At 45.0% G+C, this 23,351-nt stretch overlaps 1 protein-coding gene across 1 annotated transcript in view; it reads right to left on the minus strand.

Annotated features, from left to right (window-relative positions):
* The window catches only part of LOC139366406 (diaphanous-related formin 2), a 691,096-nt gene that overhangs the window by 419,154 nt on the left and 248,591 nt on the right, over positions 1 to 23,351 (minus strand). The window contains exon 20 of the mRNA XM_071103857.1: positions 22,480 to 22,594. Within this exon, the coding sequence (XP_070959958.1) occupies positions 22,480 to 22,594 (115 nt within the window). The remainder of the gene's footprint in view (positions 1 to 22,479; positions 22,595 to 23,351) is intronic.

A 23,351-nucleotide genomic window follows, 5' to 3' on the forward strand; every position in this document is an offset into this window, starting at 1 on the left:
TCGGCGCATGTGACAAATAAGATTTGATTTGATTTCCCCATGTGCTAGACCACCTGACAAAAGCAAGAGGCAGGCGTCACTGGTCTCCATATGACACTGGCATGACCCTGACTTTAATATCTAAAGAGTTCACCTGACAAGTATCCCGTGTGAAGCTGGATGTTAAATGATTGTCATCTTAATACTGACACATACGCATGCACACACACACACAATCTAACATAACAGTGGAGGTACAGTAAGTGGGGAACTATTGGCACCTGTCAGAGGGGTTAATTCCTGGGTCACTGCATGTTCTAAAGGGCAAAGGTTGTGACCCCTTGACCTGTAGTTGTTGTAGAGGTCAGACACGCACGGGTGAAGTGGGATACAGACTTGACTGACCTATACTCCACAGCATCTCACTCACAAGTATGAGCACACACAAATGAAGGAAAACACACAGACACACATCTGTAAAAGCTGTCTTGCAGTGTTATAGAGTAATTATCTTACACTATGTGACCAGGCCTTTACAACATAGCCTTTTGCATCACCCCCGTCTATTAAAAGGAATGTCTCAAAGGGTAGCAATGGCAAAACACATAGTTACTTCACTTTAAGTATATGAGGTATAATGAAAAAGTGTTCTCTCTCCAAGAGCCCTGCCAAGTAAAATAACTAGAACCAAATTCTTGACAATGATAAATTGTCAAGTTCTACAGGGCTCAAACCTTTCCCTGGTGGTCCAAATCAGCATAACCATTTTCCAACTCTAACTATCAAAATGTATGGACTAGCCTAATCAGACAATATTGTGGATACATTTCAACCCAATTGTTGGGAGGTGGATGTGTTGTTCCCAAGTGGCCATGTTAAGAGTGTTGGAGAATGTCCGTGCTGAGATGCTGACTAGTACCCTTTTCACATTATCGTACCAGTCCAAACTCTACTAGTATGTATTGGTTTAACTCGGCATGGCTTGGCTGTGAAAAGGACATCGGACTACTAGACCAGGGTTGGAGAGGGTATAGAAACTAAAGATGGCAGTCAGAGTCAACCGTAGTGAAGTACCCAATGGGATCTCCCACCATGCACTTAATCTGCCAGCTCTAATCTGTTCAACGACACCAACTGCTGCCGAATTGTGTACTTGCTGGCAAGAAGCTATTCAAAGTGTTGATAATGTGCTAAATTAACTAGGCTTAATTTGTTAGGCTGGGGCTGTGAGAGCTCGATATCAAGCATAATTCTCTCACTAAATATCCAGACTTAGGATAACCCCTTTAGGGTGTTTGACCTTATGTTATCTGAATTATAATGGACATAACACTGGGGTGAATGCTGGAGCACTGGGAACAATATGTTTACACACAGAAACATGTCGTACTGGACAGTGTGTTAGGCCCCATGTCCTGACTCCTGCCCCAGAGTAAGAGCCTAAAAAAAAAACTCCACCTTCAACATCCAACCAGGGGAAAATAAATGCTTGATGGCCATCTCAATGTAAAAAACAACAACATTTCAGTACAGTTGAACTTCACTCATGCATCCCAGTGGCATCTGGAATATGAGGTGTGAAAACACAGTAATAACTTGCAGAGTAACAGCGTGCTAATTTAGCAATCTCTCCGCTCCTCACTTTCCAATAACTTGGAAGTAGGGCGCTGTATGTATCTGCCCGGGAACATTTTAATTTCCATAAGAAGCAATAACTGCCTCGGCTGGTGTAGTTATCACATCAAACTCGGTCCCACTTTGTATCTCTGCCTTCATCTCTAATAATACTGCTCTTCAAAAGAGTGCTCTTCCCCTCTATGCTTCTCTCTCTCTCCCCCTCTCTCCAAACACGGACCCACACCTCGTGTTCAGGAAGTGAAATGCCATCAGATGGCCTGGTGCCACACAGTAGACAGGCTGCAACTTCCCCTCGATTGCCTCCTACAGCCCAATGGCACAGAGGTGGCACCCCGCGCATGCGTTCGGGACTGTGGCGAGCTCTGATTACCATGGGGACCGCTGCATCGCCACATGCCTGTGCGGTGGGGGCGGTTATGGGCGTCAGAGAGGTGTGCATCAGAGCTTTTGACTGAGAACTAGCAAGCGGCTAATGTTCCATTCAGAGAAAGAGATGGAGATCTTCACGCCTTTAACTTTTAATTCTGTCATTTTAATTCCATATTCCACTGATTAGATATCTCTTAACTTTTGCCACACACGGAGGCTCTATGACTGTAGACTATTGCCACTATGATCACTATTTACAGACGTAGTGAGCATAGCCTTGCTATTGAGGCAGACCTAGCTCTCAAGAGAAGGATATATGTACACTGCCAACAAAATTAGGTGGAAACTGAGCTGCTCTTCCTTACCTACTGTCAAAAGTATGACCATATTAGGGACACATATTTCCCACAGATCCATAAAGAATTTGAAAACAAATCAAACATTGATAAACTCCCATATCTGTTAGGTGAAATACCACAGTGTGTAATCACAGCAGCAAGCTTTGTGATCCTTGTTCCTTGGGTTTTGTTCTAGCTGAAATGTTATCAAGAAACGTTTTAGATCAGTATGTCAGTATCTTAGACTACCTGTCTCTAATTATGTATCAGAATGCCCAGAGGGACACAATATTGGATTTGACAGGAAGCCAACATTCCACACACAATGCTCCAGTCTGTCCTTCACTAGGGCCCTTAATAATCTACCCAGCATGTGTTTATCAGTGTTGGACCAGGAGTCGGTTGTGTCTGTGTGTGTGTGTGTGTTGTGGGGATATAGGCAGACTGAAGCCTGCCAGCCTGTTTGGGCGCCGAGTGATCCGAGGGGACGGGCAGATAGACAGCAGTGGGTGACGGGCAACCACACACACACAAACACACTCTCCTGGGCCCCATTGTGTCTAATACACTCAGCATAATCTCACCTGTTGGGAACGTTTGCCATTGTGTTAATTACACACCACCGGGAGCCCTCATTAACACACACACCAGTGACCGAGTGTCAATGACCAGTCTGGTGTAGAGAAGAGTAGGCAGGCCCAGTATTAGACAACAGTGGGTAACGATGTCTTGAGAGATAGCGAGCGAAAGAGAGAGAGAGCAAATGAGAGCGAAAGAGTGAGAGAGAGCGAGAGAAGGAGACAGAGTGGGAGGGAGAGAGAGAGAGCGAGTGAGCTAGCGCAAGAGAGCGAGATATACTAAAAATAAATACTTGATTCAGTTATAGAACGCATTGCCCATTTCTGGTTGAGAGGTCTGGGGTCCCCTCAACAACCAGGAATTAACCAAATGGGACAAATACTAAATTGAGACTGCATGCAGAATTCCACAAAAAAATATCCTCTGTGTACAACATAAAACACCAAATAATGCATGCAGAACAGAATCAGGTCGATACCCCCTAATTATCAAAATCCAGAAAAAAACGTTACATTCTACAAGAAAGCAATTGCCAAACCTTCCATAACAAAGCCATCACCAACAGAGAGATGAACCTGGAGAATAGTCCCCTAAGCAAGCTGGTCCTGGGGCTCTGTTCACAAACAAACACACCCCATGGAGCCCAGAACAGCAACACAATTAGACTCAACCAAATCATGAGAAAACTAAAAGATAATTGCTTGACACATTGGATAAGAATTAACAAAACACTGAGCAAACTCAAATGCTATTTGGCCCTAAAACAGAGAGTACACATTGGCAGAATACCTGACCACTGTGACTGACCCAAACTTAAGGAAAGCTTTGACTATATACAGACTCAGTGAGCATTGCCTTGCTATTGAGAAAGCCCGCCGTAGGCAGACCGAGAAGGCAGGCTATGTGCACTCTGCCCACAAAATTAGGTGGAAACTGTGCTGCACTTCTTAACCTCCTGCCAAATGTATAACCATATTAGAGACACATATTTCCCTCCGATTACACAGACCCGTAAAGAATTAGAAAACAAACCCAATTTTGATAAACCCCCATATCTAATGGGTGAAATACCACTGTGTGCCATCACAGCAGCAAGATTTGTGACCTGTTGCCACAAAGGGCAACCAGTGAAGAACAAACACTATTGTAAATACAAACCATATTTATGTTTATTAATTTTCCCTTCTGTATTTTAACTATTTGTCTTTATTCTCTTGGAACTTTTGTGAGACTAATGATTACTGTTTTTTTTTAAAAATCTATTTCACTTGCTTTGGCAATGTAAACGTATGTTTCCCATGCCAATAAAGCCCTTAAGTTGAATTGAATTGAGAAAGAGAGAGGGGTCATTACAGAACTGCCCCAGCCCGGATTGTAAGTCTTTAATGAACACAAGCCTGCCGACTTGCAGAGGGGGGTTACAGGTCTCGCCTGCAGTATATGCCCTGCTTAGTCATCCGCTACGGCGTTAGCTCATCACCGTTTGGCACATCCCCATGCTCACGCCACCGATCTAGCGCCTGGCTACTGCCAATACTGTAAGGCGAGCTGAAACCCTGAACACAAAACAATTAACCCCAGAGCATTAAAACAGCCCTCTCTCCTGCTGCCAGCCTGGCTATCAGCTCTCATTTCTGTCTTTTATCCACCTAAGCCATTAAAACTCTGGGAGCAAGCAGCTGGGAGCCTCTTTCTTTTTCAGTTTCCTCGAAATGCAGCCAGAAACTGGAAACTGGTGTTATGGAGCACCACAAAGGCGTTGTTGTTGGCCAGTTATCTTTCGGCCCTGGTGTCCAGTCCGCTTCTCATGGGCAGCATGTCAGAAACAGAGAAATGGTCTGCCAGGTGAGCATCACTGGGGAGCGGGGCACTTCCAATCGTCGATGATGGATACGGCCTTGGCAGGATGTGTAAAAGATGCATGGTGTTTCCCTGGGTTACATTTCTCCTGATCGATCGGATTGTTAGGTAAGGGATGGGAGTGGATGGGCCCACTGTTGATGGTGTGTACCCTTTGACAGGCATGTGTGTGCGTGTGTGTATATATATATGTGTGTTTGTTTGCGAATGTGTGTACGTTCTCCCTCTAATTGAGTCTGTCGTGATCTGTGGGTTGAGTTCACCTGGGTGACCTTTGCACAGTGGGGTCAATACTTGTAGAGCATGGAGGAGAAGCCTGGATAATGATACTGCTCTGCAAGAGTCAAACAATAATATAGACCAGTGTTACCAAATAAAATGTTATGAGTCGCATGCTTCGTAAACAACAGGTGTAAACTAACCGTGAAATGCTTACTTACGAGCCTTCCCAACAATGTAGAGAGAGAAAATAGAGAAATAATAGAAAAGTATTAACAGGTAATAATAAAAAGACAGCAAACACAACATAGAGCATTGATTCTTCCATCCCAGAGTCAACACAAGCTCTGGTGACTAAAGCTACATACTGTACTGCCTGGACCGACACTCAATAACAGCTGACAAGTTGAGGTGGATGATACTCAATTCAAGCCAGGAGAATAGTGCTTCTCTACAGCTTCATTTCCACTGCAAGACAATGACAACTATATGGTATACACTGAAAGGTAAAAGATAACCATTGAAAATCAGCCAGCTAACATGTATATTTCAATACCACTGAACACTGATGAAAAATGTAATACTTCTCCATCTTGGTTTGGAGATGAAATATTCATTCAGTGGTTTTCTGAGAAGTGTGATTAAAATTAAATCAAGGCATATCAGTGGTGGGAGGCTAATTTATCTGAACACGGTGGTGTCAGAGGCCTGTTTTTAATCTCAGGGATGTCTTTGGCCTCCGAAAGGTTAATAAGCTGATTCACCTTAAACCAGGAGGAGAGCGGAAGAGTGCAACCCATACCTTTAATGCGAATTCAAACAGCTGTCAAACCAACATTCTACGAAAGGGGTGTTTGGACTCTGGTCTTAAACCTACTTAGCAGTCTCGAACCACAGGCTGAGCAGGGTAAGATGGAATCACATTCAATTGAACATTACCACATGGGGGAAGGGTGTCGCCAGTGATTCAGCTAAGGCTGCAGCTAGTGATTAGCTGAGGGTCAGCAGTGTTGGACCCCCCCCCCCCCCCGGCGGTTGGTGGAAGTGTGCGGCGGCATCTGTGAGGAAATGGCTTCACAGCAGGTCCAAGCGAGAGAGGCCTTGCCCTGATCCCCGGTGTTTGTTTATAGTGCCAAAGATTGGGCCAAAGTCAAACAACAGGCCCAAAACACTGTGTCTTAATTCATCACTCAATGACTTTTGAGCTATACCCCCATTATACTGTACATGCAAAGACTCTAATAAAATATGGCCGGAAAAAAAGAGAAAGGGAATAAAAAAAGTACCAATCTATACACTTTCTGAGACGATGCTACCTTCAGGGATATGGTGCCATACAATATTACAAAACACACATCCCAACTCGTTTTAACTTCTCCACTCCCCCCTTCATCTTACACCATGAAAATGCGGCCACCATCTACAAGTGGCTGAAGATCAAGGAAAGTGTGATGTTAAAAAAAGAAACGCCAGTCAAAGAGAGAGGGGAGTTACTGGGCTGTCAGAATGCTTTGGGCACCTATTGGGGTGAAAAGTTGAAAAAGAAAAGAAAATGCCACCGCTTTAAAAAGTATCTCTATTTTCTGTTAGTGAGTCCATCCCTCCACCACCGGCATGGAGGAAATTCAGAAGAGATGGATCAGGTAGAAGGAAAAATAACTCTCCCAAGCATTCAGACGAGAGTGATTGAAATGGCTGTGGCATGTGGAGGGAGGGAGGGATCCCAGCCATCAGTGTAGCGACCTGTGCGCCCAGAAGTGAACCTGTTAAAGTGTAGTGGAGAGGACATGCACATCCCTTGGCAAGCTGCCCAGTCTTCCGGACATTGAGGGTACAGGTTCTGTCATACTCAAAACAACCTCGCCAGTCTCGCTCCACGGCCACTCTGTGCAGCTCTCTCCATCACACTGCATCCATCCCTCTGTCTCTCTCTTGCTTTCATTCCAACTCTCCATTTCTTTGTCTCTCTCTCTTTCTCCATCGCTCTCGTACTCTAACTCACTCAGTCTTTTCTTTCCATTTCCTTCTCTTCAATTCTAACACAATTCTTTCCTTCTCTATCCTCTAAGCTTGGTTGTCTTTTGGTAACATGATCTCCAATTAAAGAAATACAGCAGGCATATCTTACAAATCCCTCCCTCTCTTCTCTCCTCCTTTGCTCAGGAGAGGTGGCACTTTCCGCCTGTAAAGCCATTCGCCAAGGGCTGGGAGAAGTCAACATAGGCAGAATATAAACTAAGTGTCGCTGACCGACACTTAGGCAGGAGACACATTTCCCCTATTGTCACCTCAACCCACTCCTCCCTGGCCTTTCTTCCCCTTACCTATCCAGGAAGATTGGTTTCTTGTGGGCCCAAACCAATTCCACACGAGATCCCCAAAGACAAATTAAACATGATAACATGTCACAATCTCGAGGCCTGAAGTGCGCGGGGAAAGGGTATGATGGTGTGAAGCCGTGGTCTCTATGCACCTTCATGATTTGTATGGAAATTAGAGTCAACCTGCAAGGTGGATCTAATACACCTTGGACCAGGGAAAAGTGTCCAAATTGACTAAGATGGTGCCAACAGACGGCGCTTTCCCTCAAGCTCCTCCAAAACATAGCAGGTTTCTACTTTTGTTGTTTTTTCTAGTGCTTTTCTATGGTTTTCTTACTCAGTTTGTTTCGTGCATTACTTCATACACCCGGGTAGAACTACTGGAAAATGAAACTGTGGGTACTCACTGTCCACCCGACCTTCCCGAATTCCCAGAGATGGCGGAACTATGATCTAGCTCAGGGTCCTCAGCACCTCAAGGGGTGCACATTTTGGTTGTTACCCTAGCACTACAGTCGTAGCCAAAAGTTTTGAGAATGACACAAATATACATTTTCACAAAGTCTGTTGCCTCAGTTTGTATGATGGCAATTTGCATATACTCCAGAATGTTATGAAGAGTGATCAGATGGATTGCAATTAATGGCCAAGTCCCTCTTTGTCAAGCAAATGAACTGAATCCCAAAAAAACATTTCCACTAAATTTCAGCCCTGCCACAAAAGGACCAACTGACATCATGTCAGTGATTCTCTCGTTAACACAGGTGTGAGTGTTGACAAGGACAAGGCTGGAGATCACTCTGTCATGCTGATTGAGTTTGAATAACAGACTGGAAACTTCAAAAGGAGGGTGGTGCTTGGAATCATTGTTCTTCCTCTGCAAGGAAACATATGCCGTCATCATTGCTTTGCACAAAAAGGGCCTAAAGGGCCTCACAGGTAAGGATATTGCTGCCAGTAAGATTGCACCTAAATCAACCATTTATCGGATCATCAAGAACTTCAAGGAGAGCGGTTCAATTGTTGTGAAGAAGGCTTCAGGGCGCCCAAGAAAGTCCAGCAAGCACCAGGACTGTCTCCTAAAGTAGATTCAGCTGCGGGATCGGGGCACCACCAGTACAGAGCTTGCTCAGGAATGGCAGCAGGCAGGTGTGAGTAAAGCATCCTGAGACCATTCATGTGTGGTGTTGCTTCTCAGCCAAGGGAGTGGGCTCACTCACAATTTTGCTTAAGAACACAGCCATGAAAAAATAATGTTACCAACACATCCTCCGAAAGCAACTTCTCCCAACCATCCAGGAACAGTTTGGTGACAAACAATGCCTTTTACAGCATGATGGAGCACCTTGCCATAAGGCAAAAGTGATAACTAAGTGGCTCAGGGAACAAAACATTTGGGTCCATGGCCAGGAAACTCCCCAGACCTTAATCCCATTGAGAACTTGTGGTCAATCCTCAAGAGGTGGGTGGACAAACAAAAACCCACATATTCTGACAAACTCCAAGCATTGATTATGCAAGAATGGGCTGCCATCAGTCAGGATGTGACCCAGAAGTTAATTGACAGCATGCCAGGGAGAATTGCAGAGGTCTTGAAAAAGAAGGGTCAACACTGCAAATATTGACAAATATTGACATCAACGTAATTTTTGACACTTATGAAATGCTTGTAATTACACTTCAGTATTCCATAGTAACATCTGACAAAAATATCTAAAGACACTGAAGCAGCAAACCTTGTGAAAATGTATATTTGTGTCATTCTCAAAACTTTTGTCCACAGCTGTACACAGATTATACAAATAATCAACTAATCATCAAGCTTTGATAAAGCTTGGGAAATGCTGGTCTAGCGTCTTCGGTGAGGCACCGGGTTGCCCGGGAGTCCTACCAGAGTAGGAAACGAAGAAGCCGACGGAGACGCAGATGTAGGGGGTCGAACTGTCCTCCATTACCGAACATACTACACGCCAATGTTCAATAATTTGTGAATAAACAAACTCAGAGTGAGGATCTCCTTCCAGAGGGACATACAATTCTGCAAAATAATCTGTTTTTCTGAGACCTGGCCTTCCTCTGACATCCAAACGGTTATATACAACCAGCAGATTTTACAGTTCATCGAGCGAAGAGGAATAGAGCTCTCTCTGGCAAGAAGAAAGGCGGAGGGCTCTGCTTTATCACCACTAAAAAGTGGTGCGACAGGGGAAGCGTACAGGAACTTGAGAGCTTGTGCTGTACCGACTTTGAATACTACCCGGAGGCAGTGTTCATTGTCGTGGGGAACTTTAAAAGTAATTTGAGAACCGTGCTCCCCAATTACTATCAACACATTGACGGTCCAACTCCCTGAGATTCTACACTGGACCACTGCTACATGCCTTTTCGACAAGGGTATAAGGCCAACTCCCATCCTCCTTTAGGCAAATCTGACCATAAGTCCATTTTGCTCCTTCCTGCTTTCAAACAAAGACTCAAGAGGGAAGTTCCAGTGGTCAGGTCTGTACAACGCTGTTCTGACTAATCAGAATCCATGCTCGAAGATTGTTTTGATCACGTGGACTAGAATATGTTCCGGGTCGACTCTGGGGATAGCATCAATGAATATGCTGACTCAGTCACCGGATTCATACAAAAATGAATAGATGTGATAGTGATGGTGTCTTTCAAAACTTACCAGAATAAAAAAAAACGTGGATTGATGGCAGCCTTGTCAGGAAACTGAAGGAGAGGGACGCTGCTTATAAACATGGCAAGGTGACCGGGGACAATTGTATGATTAAACAGACCAAATGCGACATAGATTGATCAAGATGGCGAGACACAAGTATAGGGACAAAGTGGAGGCATATGTGGCAGGAGCTTCTAACAATCAGGGATTACAAAAAGACACCAACGCGGCCCTACCGGTCGAGCAAAACACCTATTTATCATGCTTTAAGCAAAACAACTCTGAGCTGCCAACGAGAGCCCCTGAGGACAATGAGGGTTACCTACTTACGGTTTCCATGAGACGCATGTAAGTCATTTAAACATGTTAACACTCGCAAGGCTACCAGCCCAGAAGGCATCCCTAGACGCGCCCTCAGAGCATGTGCAGACAGCAAGCTGTTGTGTTCTCTGATACTTTGAAAATCTCTCTAGCTCAGGCCAATAACCCCACCTGCTTCAAGATTTCCACTCATCCCCGTGCCCAAGAAAGGGAAAATAACTGAACTGAATGACTACTGACCCATAGCACTCACTTCAGTCACCATGAAGTGCTTCGAGAGGCTAGTCAAAGACTACATCACCTCCTCCCTCCTCGACAAACTCGACCCTCATATTCGCCTACCGCCCCGACTGATCCACGGAGGACGCAATCACCATTGCTCTCCACACTCCCCTCACCCAACTGGACAAGAATAATGCATGTGAGGATGCTGTTCATTGACTACAGCTTGGCCTCCAATACCATAGTGCCCTCTAAGTTCACCACAAAGCTCACAGCCCTGGGACTGAACTCCTCCCTATGCAACTGGGTCCTGGTAGGCAACATTACTTCCTCCACACTGATCCTCAACAAGGGGGCACCACAAGGGTGCGTCTTCAGTCCCCTCAAGTACTCCCTGCATACCCACGACTGTAAGGCCTCACACAATTCCAACTCAATCATCAAGTTTGATGACGACACAATAGTAGTAGGCCTGATTACCAACGGTGATATGGCCTAGAATAAGGAGGTAGGCACTCTAACACTTTGGTGCCAGGTAAACAGCCTCTCCTTCAATGTCAGCAAAACAAAGGAGCTGATTATGGACTTCAGGAGGAACCAGGCTGGGCACGCCCCCATGCTCATTAAGAGGGCCACTGTGGAGACTGTCAAAAATGTCAAGTTACTCTGCGTACATATCTCTGAGGAGCTGAAATGGTCAAACCAAATAGTCAAACAGACACTGTGGTGAAAAAAGCACAACGACAACTCTTTAACCTCAAGAGGCTGAAGAAAATTGGCCTGTCCCCGAAGGCCTTCAGTGTTCTACAGGAGCACCATCAAGAGCATCACAGCCTGGTACGGCAAGTCCACCGGCGCTGACCGCAAGGCACTACAGAGGGTGGTACACTCAGCTGAGCGCACCATTGGGTGCACACTGCCTGCCCTCCAGGACACCTACAACACCAGGTGATGCAGGAAGGCCAAGAAGATCATCAGGGACCTCAGCCACCCGAGCCACGGCCTGTTCTTCCCTTTTCCATCACTCAGACACAGGCAGTACAGAAGCATTATGGCTAAAACTAACAGACAGGCAATAGCTTCTACCCTCAGACCATCAGGCTGATGACTAGCCACCAATAGTCAGCTACCTGCTACCTGCTAGTGTGACAAAAACTAACCATGCTGGAGGCCTAGCTGACAATATACAACAGGTGTTGGTTGAGTAGAACATCCCCAGGCTCACAGAGCTGCGACGTAGCTATTTAACTCTTTAATACAGTGTCAAGTGTAAATGAATCAGTCCAAATGGAAGCGACTGAAGTCTGCCATTATCACGACGTGCAAAGGGAGGAGAGAGGCGATGGAATTACAATTGGAGCCAGACATCATTTACCAAAAAGTACCAATTAGGTCTACAATGGGGTGAGGTAGCGTTCTCTGTTGCCCTTGGTCTGAGAAATATTAAGTGGTGCTGAACCTTGTCTTTATTTTGCAGCTGCTGCACCTAAACTGGAGCTGGAATTGAATGTGATCTCTCCTTCATCCATGTAGCATTGCCCTGACAAATGGGCTATTCTAGTACTACTGTGACCGTTCTCTATGCAGTATAAGTGTCTCTGAGTGAGATATGTTACTGAGGCAGGCCTGCTTTATGTTATATTGTGCACACACACACACACACACGTCTCTAAACATGACTGCCATTATAGGGCAGCGTATTCTAGATCCCTAGTTGGATTAGCTATGCGTGGACCTGCTTGTCTCTAAGCTGGTGGGAGTGGGGGGACTTTGATGAAGAGCACCGGTGGGGTTTGAGAGAGGAAAGCTCCAGTCCTGTGGCATTGTCAGGGCCCAGTACTGAGACACCACTCTCCTCTCTCTCTCTGTCTCTGTCTCTCACACCCTACCACCGTGGTTGTTTTATTGTTGCCTTCCCCTCTGTTTCCCTTTGTCTTCTGAGGAAGGAATTGTGATGATATGCATCCCTTTTTGGGGTCGGGTGTTTAATCATGATGTAATACATGACAAATGAACTGGTAACGATCCCATTGAGGAGGTACTCCAGAGTTCAAATGACTCTGCTAGCCTTGAATGCATCTAAATACAGGTAGAAACTCACTGAGACCTGCTGTGCACATGCTCCCAAACAACTGCAAACTGTCTATTGGTGGAGTTCTTTTGCACGTCAGAAAGAATTTAGCTCAGGTTGCTTAAATCAAGCATTTCTTACAAAAGAACGTGTATTTGTTCAAGGACAATCCGTTCTGAACGTGCATAATTTGCAATAAATATTCAAATTAATATGCAAGATGTTAAGTAGGTCCATGGTCAAGCTTTATTACAAGGAAACGCTCCTTCAAGTGAATATATTAGGAATATGGGAGTGATTGTTAGCCATCACCCATTTAGTGTAACATTAAGACAAAGCCCATTATAACTGGACAATAGAAACAGAACTCTTGAGGAAAGCTTTGAATGCAGACTGAGGTATATGTAATACGCTAAAGATACAGACGATGAGGTCTAATGGACTGACTTGACTGGCTTCACTTTCAAATGCACACACACACACACACACACACACCACTGCAGGTTATTAAAGTCAGCACTTCTCGTTGGATGAATGTTGCAAGGCAAAGTACACCTGAAGGCAAATAAAGCTAGCAGGAAGTAGGTTGGAGAGTATCTAAGCAGGCAGGTATTAAACAGGCCAATATTTGAAGTAGGGGGGGGGGGCTTCAAATAAAAATGCACAGTGGCTACCCAGAACAGTCCTGAACAGCGCTCATCTGAGCAGAGAAAATTAAAATCAGTGGGACATCGCAGAGAAGCAATGTGAAGTGGAAAACAGTTGGGGGGAACAAGCGGGGAAAAACAGGAGCCTTGACTAGTCTCTCAATCCAGGTCACCCCCTGCGGCCGGGCTAATGTACAATAAACCAATTACAAGCCATTAATATTTAAGGCGCTAATCTCCACTCATATGTGATTTATTAAAACTGTGGAAGGATGAGGAAGGAAAATGGCTGACCCTGAGTGAAGCACAGTAGGCCGGCTGCCTCCAAACAGAGGTAAATTAGCATAGGGTTGCGTTTTGTTTTATTGAGACAAATTGGACCCAGTGCTCAAGAGCAATCAGACAAATGGGTCCCGTTCTGAAATGTGCTATCAGGTGTCAATCAAGGCCATGGAAGCTAGATTTTTCATATTAACACCACATTTGATTATCCACAGGGCGCTTCAGCAGAATATGATTACGTGTATCTCCAAAATGTACTCATTGATTGGAACGTGCACGGGCTTCCCGGGCTATCGACACATTTTGGCAGGGCAAGAAGCAAACCTCTCCTTTTGCAGACAGTGTGGTGGTTTATCGAAGAAGAGTGTGTCAAACACACTTGATCTTGTTTTGGAAAAGCACTGCTGTGAGAGTATGTGCGGTTGTGTGTGCGTGTGTCTAAGAAACTAGGCAGCCTTGACTCCAGATGGACAACATGAGGGTTAGGCAAGGGGGGACAGGAGCTAGGCAAGGGGGAGCTAGGCAAGGGGGGACAGGATGGTGATTTCGATAGAGAAGGGAAGAGAGGAGAAACATGAAGGCTGAGGCTGCTCTGGCAGATGCTCCCCTCATCTCAGTAAACAACATCAGCAATAAACAACGCTGTCCTCAGGGAGTCCGTCAAACCCCTGTTCCCAACATCTTCAACACACAGGTTATCAAAAGATTCCTTTATCATCTCACTCTGTGCTGTTAATATGAGCCAGACCAGAGAACAGTCCCACAGTGGGGGAAAAAAATGTATCTTCTGTGGAATGGGGCCTCCGACAGCCTTTACTACATTGTCTGTGTCTTGGAAGACATTCTCATGACGGTGTAGGGATGTGTCGCTTTGCTCAGTAACCGGCATCTCAAATGGTTAAAAGTATCATCTGGTGGTCTGGAGTTGATGGGATGAAAAGTGGAACTTCTTCACAAGTAGAAATATTCTATTTTGTCGGAAAGAGTAAAATAGATCAACTACACTGAGTATACCAAACATTAGGAACACCTTCCTAATATTGAGTTGCACTCCCTTTTGCCCTCAGAACACCCTCAATTCGTTGGTGCATAGACTCCATAAGGTGTCAAGCGTTCCACACGGATGCTCGCCAATATCGACTCTGATGCTTCCCACAGTTGTTTCAAGTTGTCTGGCTGTTCTTTGAGTAGTGGACCACTTTTGATACACACGGAAACTGTTGAGTGTGAAAAACCCAGCAGTGTTGCAGTTCTTGACACAAACCGCTGCGCCTGGCACCTACTACCATACCCCGTTTAAAGGCCTTTCAATCTTTTGTCTTTGCCATTCACCCTCTGAATGGCACATACGCACAATCCCTGTTTCAATTGTCTCAAGGCTTAAAAATCATTCTTTAACCTCTCTCTTCCCCTTCATCTACACTGATTGAAGTGGATTTAACAAGTGACCTCAATAAGGGATCATAGTTTGCACCTAGATTCACCTGGTCAGTCTATTTAATGGAAAGAGCAGGTGTTCCTAATGTTTTGAACACGGTGTAGATACCTTGCGTGACTCCCATTGTTACTGGGTAACCCTGAAGCAACAGCCCAATAGCGAACCAGAGGTACTACCCATTATGGACATTCTCCTCTGGGATGGGGAGTGTGTGTGTGCCATTGCCGGACAGGGACCTCTGTGAATTGGAGGCAGCCCCACCTTCATGGTTTGAAGCAACAGCCCAATAGAGAACAGTACTGGCATTGTCCATTATGGATTCCCAGGGGAGTCTGAATACTGGTGCGGTTACTGGACAGGGACCTCAAAGCATTGGCGAAGGCCGCCCTTCCTGTTTAGAAAGTACTGCAGCACAGGCTTGGTATCCTCTGAGGAGCCTTTGCCACGCATGAGCGCTTTTGATCAGGGTACCAGGTCAGCCCGGGTGTTAAAGGAGTTATTAGGGGACTTATTAGGGCATCAGGGAGCCAGCTAAACCCCCGCTGATTCCATCATTACCGGCGCTGTGGCAGGGTCATTACCACCCCGCTGCTGGGGCTTTGTAGCAGGGATTGAGGCTCGGCTGGTGGATGGTGTGCACTGGCAAGGGCGGGAGCGACGGGAGGTTCTAATGGGGGCTGGAGGGGGTTGGGAGGAAAGCTGAGGGATATGATCAAATCCTGGGTGATAAATGGAAGGCCCTGGCCAGAGATATCTCTGGGACTGTGGGTTTGGCCACAGTTTGGTCCTGTTCCTTCAGAGTTGACCTTTAGATGCATTACGGCTGGCTTTCTTTCTGGAAATGGGAGCTGGGCATTAGTGGTAAGGCTAAAAGACAGCAGGACACCAGAGGTGGATGATGGGTAGAGGGAGTGGGTAAGCAGGACAAGCTCTGCACAAAATTGGAAATAAATCCATGCAGACAGATATATTACAAAAAATAGTAACCTTCTGTGATGTTGGCTGGAGCATGGGTCTCACAGTTTGGAGTGTGTCGGGGAGGCAAGCTTATTCATTTTCAAAAAAGCTGTCATTGCAGTTGTTAATTAACGTTTAAATTGGAAACACCATTTCACATGCTCAGACACCTATACTCTAGCAAATGTCCATCAGGGGAAGAAATACACAGCCTCTATCAAATGACAGCTTCTTTGTGACTTCAAAAATAATCTAAGACCTTACTTTTATTAAGTAGAGGGGATTTCAATAACTCGGCTGAACCCCAAAATTAATTTCTCGACCTGTAGACCGTGACATCTCTCTCTCCCTGCCCACCACGGGTGGGCACCGGACGGAGCGCCAGGCTCATTAGCGGCATCTACGTCATTAACACAGAGGCATGCTGGGAGAGGGAGGGACCGGTGACCTCGGCTCAGAGGGGTCGAGCGCAGCTGCCAGTCTCCTCCCTGAGGATAATGACTGGGCCGGCTAACAGCCCAATTATTGACATGCATCTTCATTAGGCTTATGGGTAGAACGGCTCGTGTAGTGTACAGCAATGACAAGGGACCCGTACTCACAGACCACTTACTGTACACAGCCATCCATCAACGCTATGATATACTAAACTAGAAATGCAGAAGGACAGTAGAGTTGGTTAAATAGGTTAAATAATTTATGTCATATTCGGTTTCGTACAATAAGGTCAATTAACTATTATCGTAATAATGTTTATGCTGAAAAATATGAATAAATATTGACACACTTTGAAACAGTGCTGGCACCATACCAGTATCACCATACTGGTTAGTATCGTGGCAAAGAAACAAAACACAGAGCTAATTTAACTTCTTCAGGAAAACAGCCCTTAATGTTGGAAACAAACATCATTATGTTGTCATCTAGAGTCACATGTATTTATTTTCCAAGATATAGCACAATATTTTACATACAAACAGTTTGGTCTGATTAGTGTTCATTTTTGCCATGGAAAACATATTGTGATACTGGTATCATCCCAGCCCTACTTTGTTATACAGTAGACATATGGGGTATTATTTAACTGTTATGCTACTGTAGTTGTTTTGTTACGGTTGGTTTCTCGCCCTCTTCGTTTTGTTGCTGCCACGGACTGATGAAAAGCAGTGGGGTCTCCTTAAAACATTCAGAGGCCTCAAACACATGTCATCATTATGTCGAGGCATATGTCCTCTGTCTGTTTAGCAGGCGATGTTGGAGACTGAGAAAAACCTATTAGGAGAATGGGGGTTGAAAAAGTTTGCCAACATCAATCTTATTTCAAACAGAACTGAAAAGCCCGGCCAACCGAATGACTTTTCAAATGCAGCAGGCCATGCTAGGCACTCAAACCACAAGTGCATCTGATTTGATCCCCGAAGCTGAACGCAGGCAGAACCACTGATTGATACCACCAAGTGAAGGAGTCCGGGGTAAAGAAAAGAGAGAACGAGAAAGGGAGGGAAGGAAAGAGAGAGATGGGGGGGTAGGGAGGGAGCAGGTAAATGCCAAACAACAAAATAACAATACAAAGCAGCACTGTGCACTCCAGAGCCAATTGAAATAAGACAGAACTAATAGAACCTGGCACAAGGAAACACTTCCATTTCCCCCAGCATCGCAGCAAGGTCTGGCCTGGCAGAGAGAAGGGGTTGTTTGGGGGCAGTTTAAAGGAGATGGAGAATTAGATGCAATTATTGACCTCCCCTCTTTCAGTCTTGGTAGGAGGTGATGAGCGATAGGGGTCTCCTTAGCAGGTTATCAGGGGACAGGGACAGTGGGTGGTCTGGCTGTTCCACAGGAGCCCCCCTGTAGTGCTGTTTTCTAAAGGTCAAAGTATCACTTCTCTTCCTCTTCTTGGGAAAATCAGGTTAATCCACTGAGGTGAACAAGGGGCTTTAGAATCCAATGGATATCGGCACAATTCATTACCCTCTCTGCAGCCTGGCAAACAGCTACAGTTTGGTGAGTAAATTAAATGTAAAGTAATGCGAACAGGCTAATTCTTATATTCAAAGATTCTGCTTGCTTTGAGCAAGCCCCTCTGCCAATACCGCTGGGTTCAAGCGGTGGGGATGCTAGCTGTAATTGCAGCAAGGTAGCCCTAATTGGAAATACAGTAGGAATCGGATCATCTTAAGAGGCCAGAAGCAGAGCTGCAAATCCCTGTTGATGATTTCCCTTTCTTGTTAAAACCCATTAAATGGCGAGGCTCGTAAAGCAGCGGGGGACACCGCCAGTCTTGCACTCAATTGTTTTCTGAGGTAAAGCCCTATGAATGAAATGTGCACTGGAGAAAGTAAGACATCTCAGGGGCCTATAAAATAGTGTGGTGTGTTTTTCAGACAATGTGAGTAACAAACGTGACTCCCAAGTAAAGGCGAGTTAAACAGAAGCCTTTTGCACCATTTTTCGAGGGCAGCTCCACAGGGAACACATTTACACCTGCTTGCCTCATCTTTCACCTCAGTCTGACAATGTGTGCTTTAGTTGGAAGAGATGGGGGAAGGAGGGATGATGGGGGAAGGAGGGATGATGGAGAAAAAAGCCCAAACCCTCCACTAGATAGACCAACACAGAGCGCAGCCCAAACCCTCCACTAGATGGACCAACGCGGAGCGCAGCCCAAACCCTCCACTAGATAGACCAACGCGGAGCGCAGCCCAAACCCTCCACTAGATAGACCAACACGGAGCGCAGCCCAAACCATCCACTAGATAGACCAACACAGAGCGCAGCCCAAACCCACCACTAGATAGACCAACACGGAGCGCAGCCCAAACCCTCCACTAGATAAACCAACACAGAGCACAGCCCAAACCCTCCACTAGATAGACCAACACGGAGCGCAGCCCAAACCATCCACTAGATAGACCAACACGGAGCGCAGCCCAAACCCTCCACTAGATAAACCAACATGGAGCACAGCCCAAACCCTCCACTAGGTAGACCAACACATAGCGCAGCGCAAACCCTCCACTAGATAAACCAACACAGAGCGCAGCCCAAACCCTCCACTAGATAGACCAACACGGAGCGCAGCCCAAACCCTCCACTAGATAAACCAACACGGAGCGCAGCCCAAACCCACCACTAGATAGACCAACACGGAGCGCAGCCCAAACCCACCACTAGATAGACCAACACGGAGCGCAGCCCAAACCCTCCACTAGATAGACCAACACGAAGCGCAGCCCAAACCCTCCACTAGATAGACCAACACGAAGCGCAGCCTAAACCCTCCACTAGATAAACCAACACGGAGCGCAGCCCAAACCCTCCACTAGATAAATAAAGGGGGCAATTATCCTGACAAATGAAGTTGGTTTCGAGTTGGGACTCGTTTGGCAGGTTACTGGGAGGATTTAAAATCCTTGGTAATATGGTGTGATGGTAAGGTCTTGTGAACGTATTTCCCTACCCAGGCCCTATCCACCTGCACCATTCTCTTACTAATGGTAGAGATACCAATATCAACCTCATCTCACGCTCTAGAAAAACAGAATACCCTTCATCTGGTACAGGAAGCTCAACTTCATGTGTCATTGTCAAGACGGCTGGGAATCGAAAGTTCAACTGTCAGTATAGACATGGGGTCAGGCTCTTCGACAAAGGCAGAATAACAGGAAAACATTAAAGCACATCTTAATCTAACGCATCCTTAGATCTCACCCGTTTAAATGATTCCCATTGTAAAGTGAAGGTAAAAGAAGAAAAAAAGAGGGGGGCATCTCATTTTGGTCAAATCCATCACTTCCCTCCGCGATACCGTCGCACATTGTCACCCGCTTTTAACTATGCCTTCAAAAGGATATAAGAGAATGGAACTCAGGATATCAAACATTAAACAGCATTTTTCATTCATGAGCATTTCATGTTCTGTTTCAACAATAGATGGAGAAGAGCTGAATCAGTGAACATGCTGTGGGCGTAATTGATAGGGATCCAGCTAAGGTATCTCCCAGAGGAATCCGCTATATCATGCCTTTCCAAGCTGCCAGCGGGAGACCAGGGCTTACCTATAGAACCAGACTGTTCCATGAATTATAATTTGAAAAAAGACACTGAAAGAAATGTAAAGCAGATGTATGGCTAATGTGCCTATAATTCATAGACCTTATAGAATACAAATAAAGGAAACAAAAAAATAAGAATGTAGATTAAATAGGATAGCAAATGGAATACAGCATAATACTACATTAAGCAGTGTTTTATTTTTTGCAGAATCTGAATCCCTTGTTTGTCCAAGGTGAAAATGGAATTACACATCTGAAATAACAGAGAAATACAGTAAACAAAATCGACTATTCATTATGGCTGGTGTTAATTAGTAACCATGTTGCTCCATTGGAACGCTATGCTTGCTTTGTGATATATCTCTCCCTTGCTGAACGGCACAGAACAAAGCAAAAACCTCTCTCTCCTCCCCCCTCTGGTTGTTTTTGGGTGTTGCTGAATAACAGAGGTGTCATGGTATCACAGTTGCAGAACAGACAGTGTCTCGTTGTCTCTCCTGCAGAGAAAGCAGAGACTCATCTCTGGGGCCTTTCCCCGTGGCTTCATTAAGCCCGGCTACAGCCGCTCCCTTGTTTCCGCTATTACGTTATTCTCTTTATCTGTATTGTGCCAACACATCACCTCCCAGCTTAGGGGCTATATTGCTGTTTATTTCAAAGAAAAACAGGAAGATGAATATTGTTATGTAGTCTTCAGGGGAAAGAAGATGGAGAGGAGGAGGGGAGAAAAAGAATAGAGGAAAAGAAGGTGAGGAGGAGAGGAAAAGGGGAGGAGAGGAGAAGAAGAGGCTAGGGGGGGAGAAGGACAGGAGGAGAGAATAAGAGGAGAAGGAAAGGAGAAGGAGGAGAGGAGGAAAAATAAAGGAGAAGGTGGAGAATAGAAGGAAAGGAGAGGCAACAGAACAGTAAGGGCTGCTGGGTAGTCATCACCCCTAACAACTCAGAAGGGCTGTGATTCCAGAAGGGCTGTGATAACAGGCCCTTTACCCCTCCCTCCCACTAGGGCAGGGATTAGATGAGTGTGTACACACTACACATGCTGTCAGAGAGCAGGAAATCACTGGCATTGTCATGGGAGAAATATCCAGCCAACCCACCACCACACTGCCTCTCCCTCAAATCACAAACGTGCTGTCCTTCTGCTTGTGTTACTCATCAACAAGTTAGATCTCTGAAAGCAACTGGCCGGGACAAGAGTATACTCCCTTGGCATTCTTCCCCGGGTGCCCTTGTGGAGGAGCGTCTACTCGACTGGAAAAGGGCAGAGTCAAGCGTGACTGTCCTCAGTTCACCCACACACACACTGTACATGCAGTGCATTCGGAAAGTATTCAGACCCTCCCGACTTTTTCCACATTTTGTTATGTTACAGCCTTATTCTAAAATTGATTAAATAGATTTGCTTCCATCATCAATCTACATACAATACCCAATAATGACAAAGCAAAAAAAAAAAAAAAAAAAAAAAAGCAACTCCTGCCTTGTCTTGGCTGTGTGCTAAGGGTCGTTGTCCTGTTGGAAAGTGAACCTTCACCCCAGTCGGAGGTCCTAAGCGCTCCGGAGTAGGTTTTCATCAAGTACTTCTCTGTACTTCTCTCCGTTCATCTTTGCCTCAATGCTGACTAGTCTCCCAGTCCCCTGCCACTGAAAAACATCCCCACAGCATGATGCTGCCACCACTATGCTTCACCGTAGGGATGGGGCCCTCTGACATGCACTATCAATTGTGGGACATTATATATACAGGTGTGTATCATTCCAAATCATGCCCAATCAATTGAATGTACCAATAAAGTTGTAGAAACATCTCATGGATGATCAATGAAAACAGGATGCCCCTGAGCTCAATTTTTTGAGTCTCACAACAAAGGGTCTGAATACTTATGTAAATAAGGTATCAGTTTTTTATATTCTTTATATATTTGCAAACATTTCTAAAAACAGTTTTTGCTTTGCCATTATGGGGTATTGTGTGTAGATAGAGGATTTTTATTTTTATTTAATCCATTTTAGAATAAGGCTGTAAAGTAACAAAATGTGTAAAAAGTCAAGGGGTTTGAATACTTTCTGAATGCACTGTACATACAAAGATATGTGCAAAAGCGTTCAGATATACACTGAGAAACACAATCACATACACAACACCTTTTGACTTTTTCGCAAGAATTCACATTGTGTGGAGTCCTTTTCATCACGTACACACATACTCTGAAAGCCACTCAACAAATTCAAAGAATACCCACAAACACAGCACAACAACAACAATAACAGCAGCATCAGCAGCAGCAGAACCACTAATTGACTCAGAGAGATTTCAACCCACAACCATCCACAGCCGGATTGTTCAAAGAGAAAAAAAAGGGGGGGTGGTTTAACTATAATTAACATTTGAGAGACAAATGGTTTCCTAAAGTGTCAGGAGATTAAATAGTTTTCCCAGACCCGGGTGGCCAAATGAAGTGTGTGTGTAGATTCATTAGTAAAGGAGTAGAGATAGATGGGGCCTGCTTACCTTTGGTCCTGGAGGAAAAGCTGAGGGAGAGCTGTTCAAAGAATTCTTGATTCTCAAACTTCTCCTCTTTGACTTTGATCCAGAAGCAATTCTCCGCCATTTCCTGAGGCACTATCTGCAACGACAAGGAGGATTCCATTATCGCAAGGCCCAATCAGCAGCTGCCATTCCTTCCACAAGCGGTCTGGCTGCAACTCCACTTAAATGCCACTTCTTCAAACCCCACTCACCTAGAAACGGTGAAGCATTGTGTGTGTGCGCTTTGGAGATCACCCGTCATGTTACACATTGCACTCCATTTTTTCCCCCTCATTTATCACAAAACACAGTTGGATAAAGTTTGTTCATGTTGCCAGCGATTTCAAGCATCTTTCTACTATGACACACGTCCCACAGTTTTTGTAAAGTTGTAATATTGAGGGCTCTTGTACAGATGGATTGATGACTTTCTGTGAGGAGCAAGGATTACATGGAGACGGGTATAACTATTTTAGCAACCACAATAAACACCATTCAGCCTGTCACTTCCTGTTTTTAATAAAGCTTATCCAACGCAATAAATACATTGGCCAGTCACAAAATATATCAGTGACTAGGTATATTACTTCAGCTCAAAATAATCATAATAATAGTCCCAATAGTCGTGAAATAATCATACAATAATATGCCAGAAAATGTATTCTGTATTAACCCATCCACACTGCTCCGGCCAAACGCCACACCCACATTTCTTCTCCACAACGAATGTATGGAGCGATCAGTAGAACAGCGGAATTAAATGCAGGATGAGTCGTCAGCCATTGATATGAAAACTATTGAGCTGTATTGATAGTGACATTGATGAAATTACAAGTGAATTGATCAAATACTTG

The sequence above is a fragment of the Oncorhynchus clarkii genome, chromosome 14 (assembly GCF_045791955.1).
Source record: "Oncorhynchus clarkii lewisi isolate Uvic-CL-2024 chromosome 14, UVic_Ocla_1.0, whole genome shotgun sequence".
Taxonomy (NCBI): domain Eukaryota; kingdom Metazoa; phylum Chordata; class Actinopteri; order Salmoniformes; family Salmonidae; genus Oncorhynchus; species Oncorhynchus clarkii.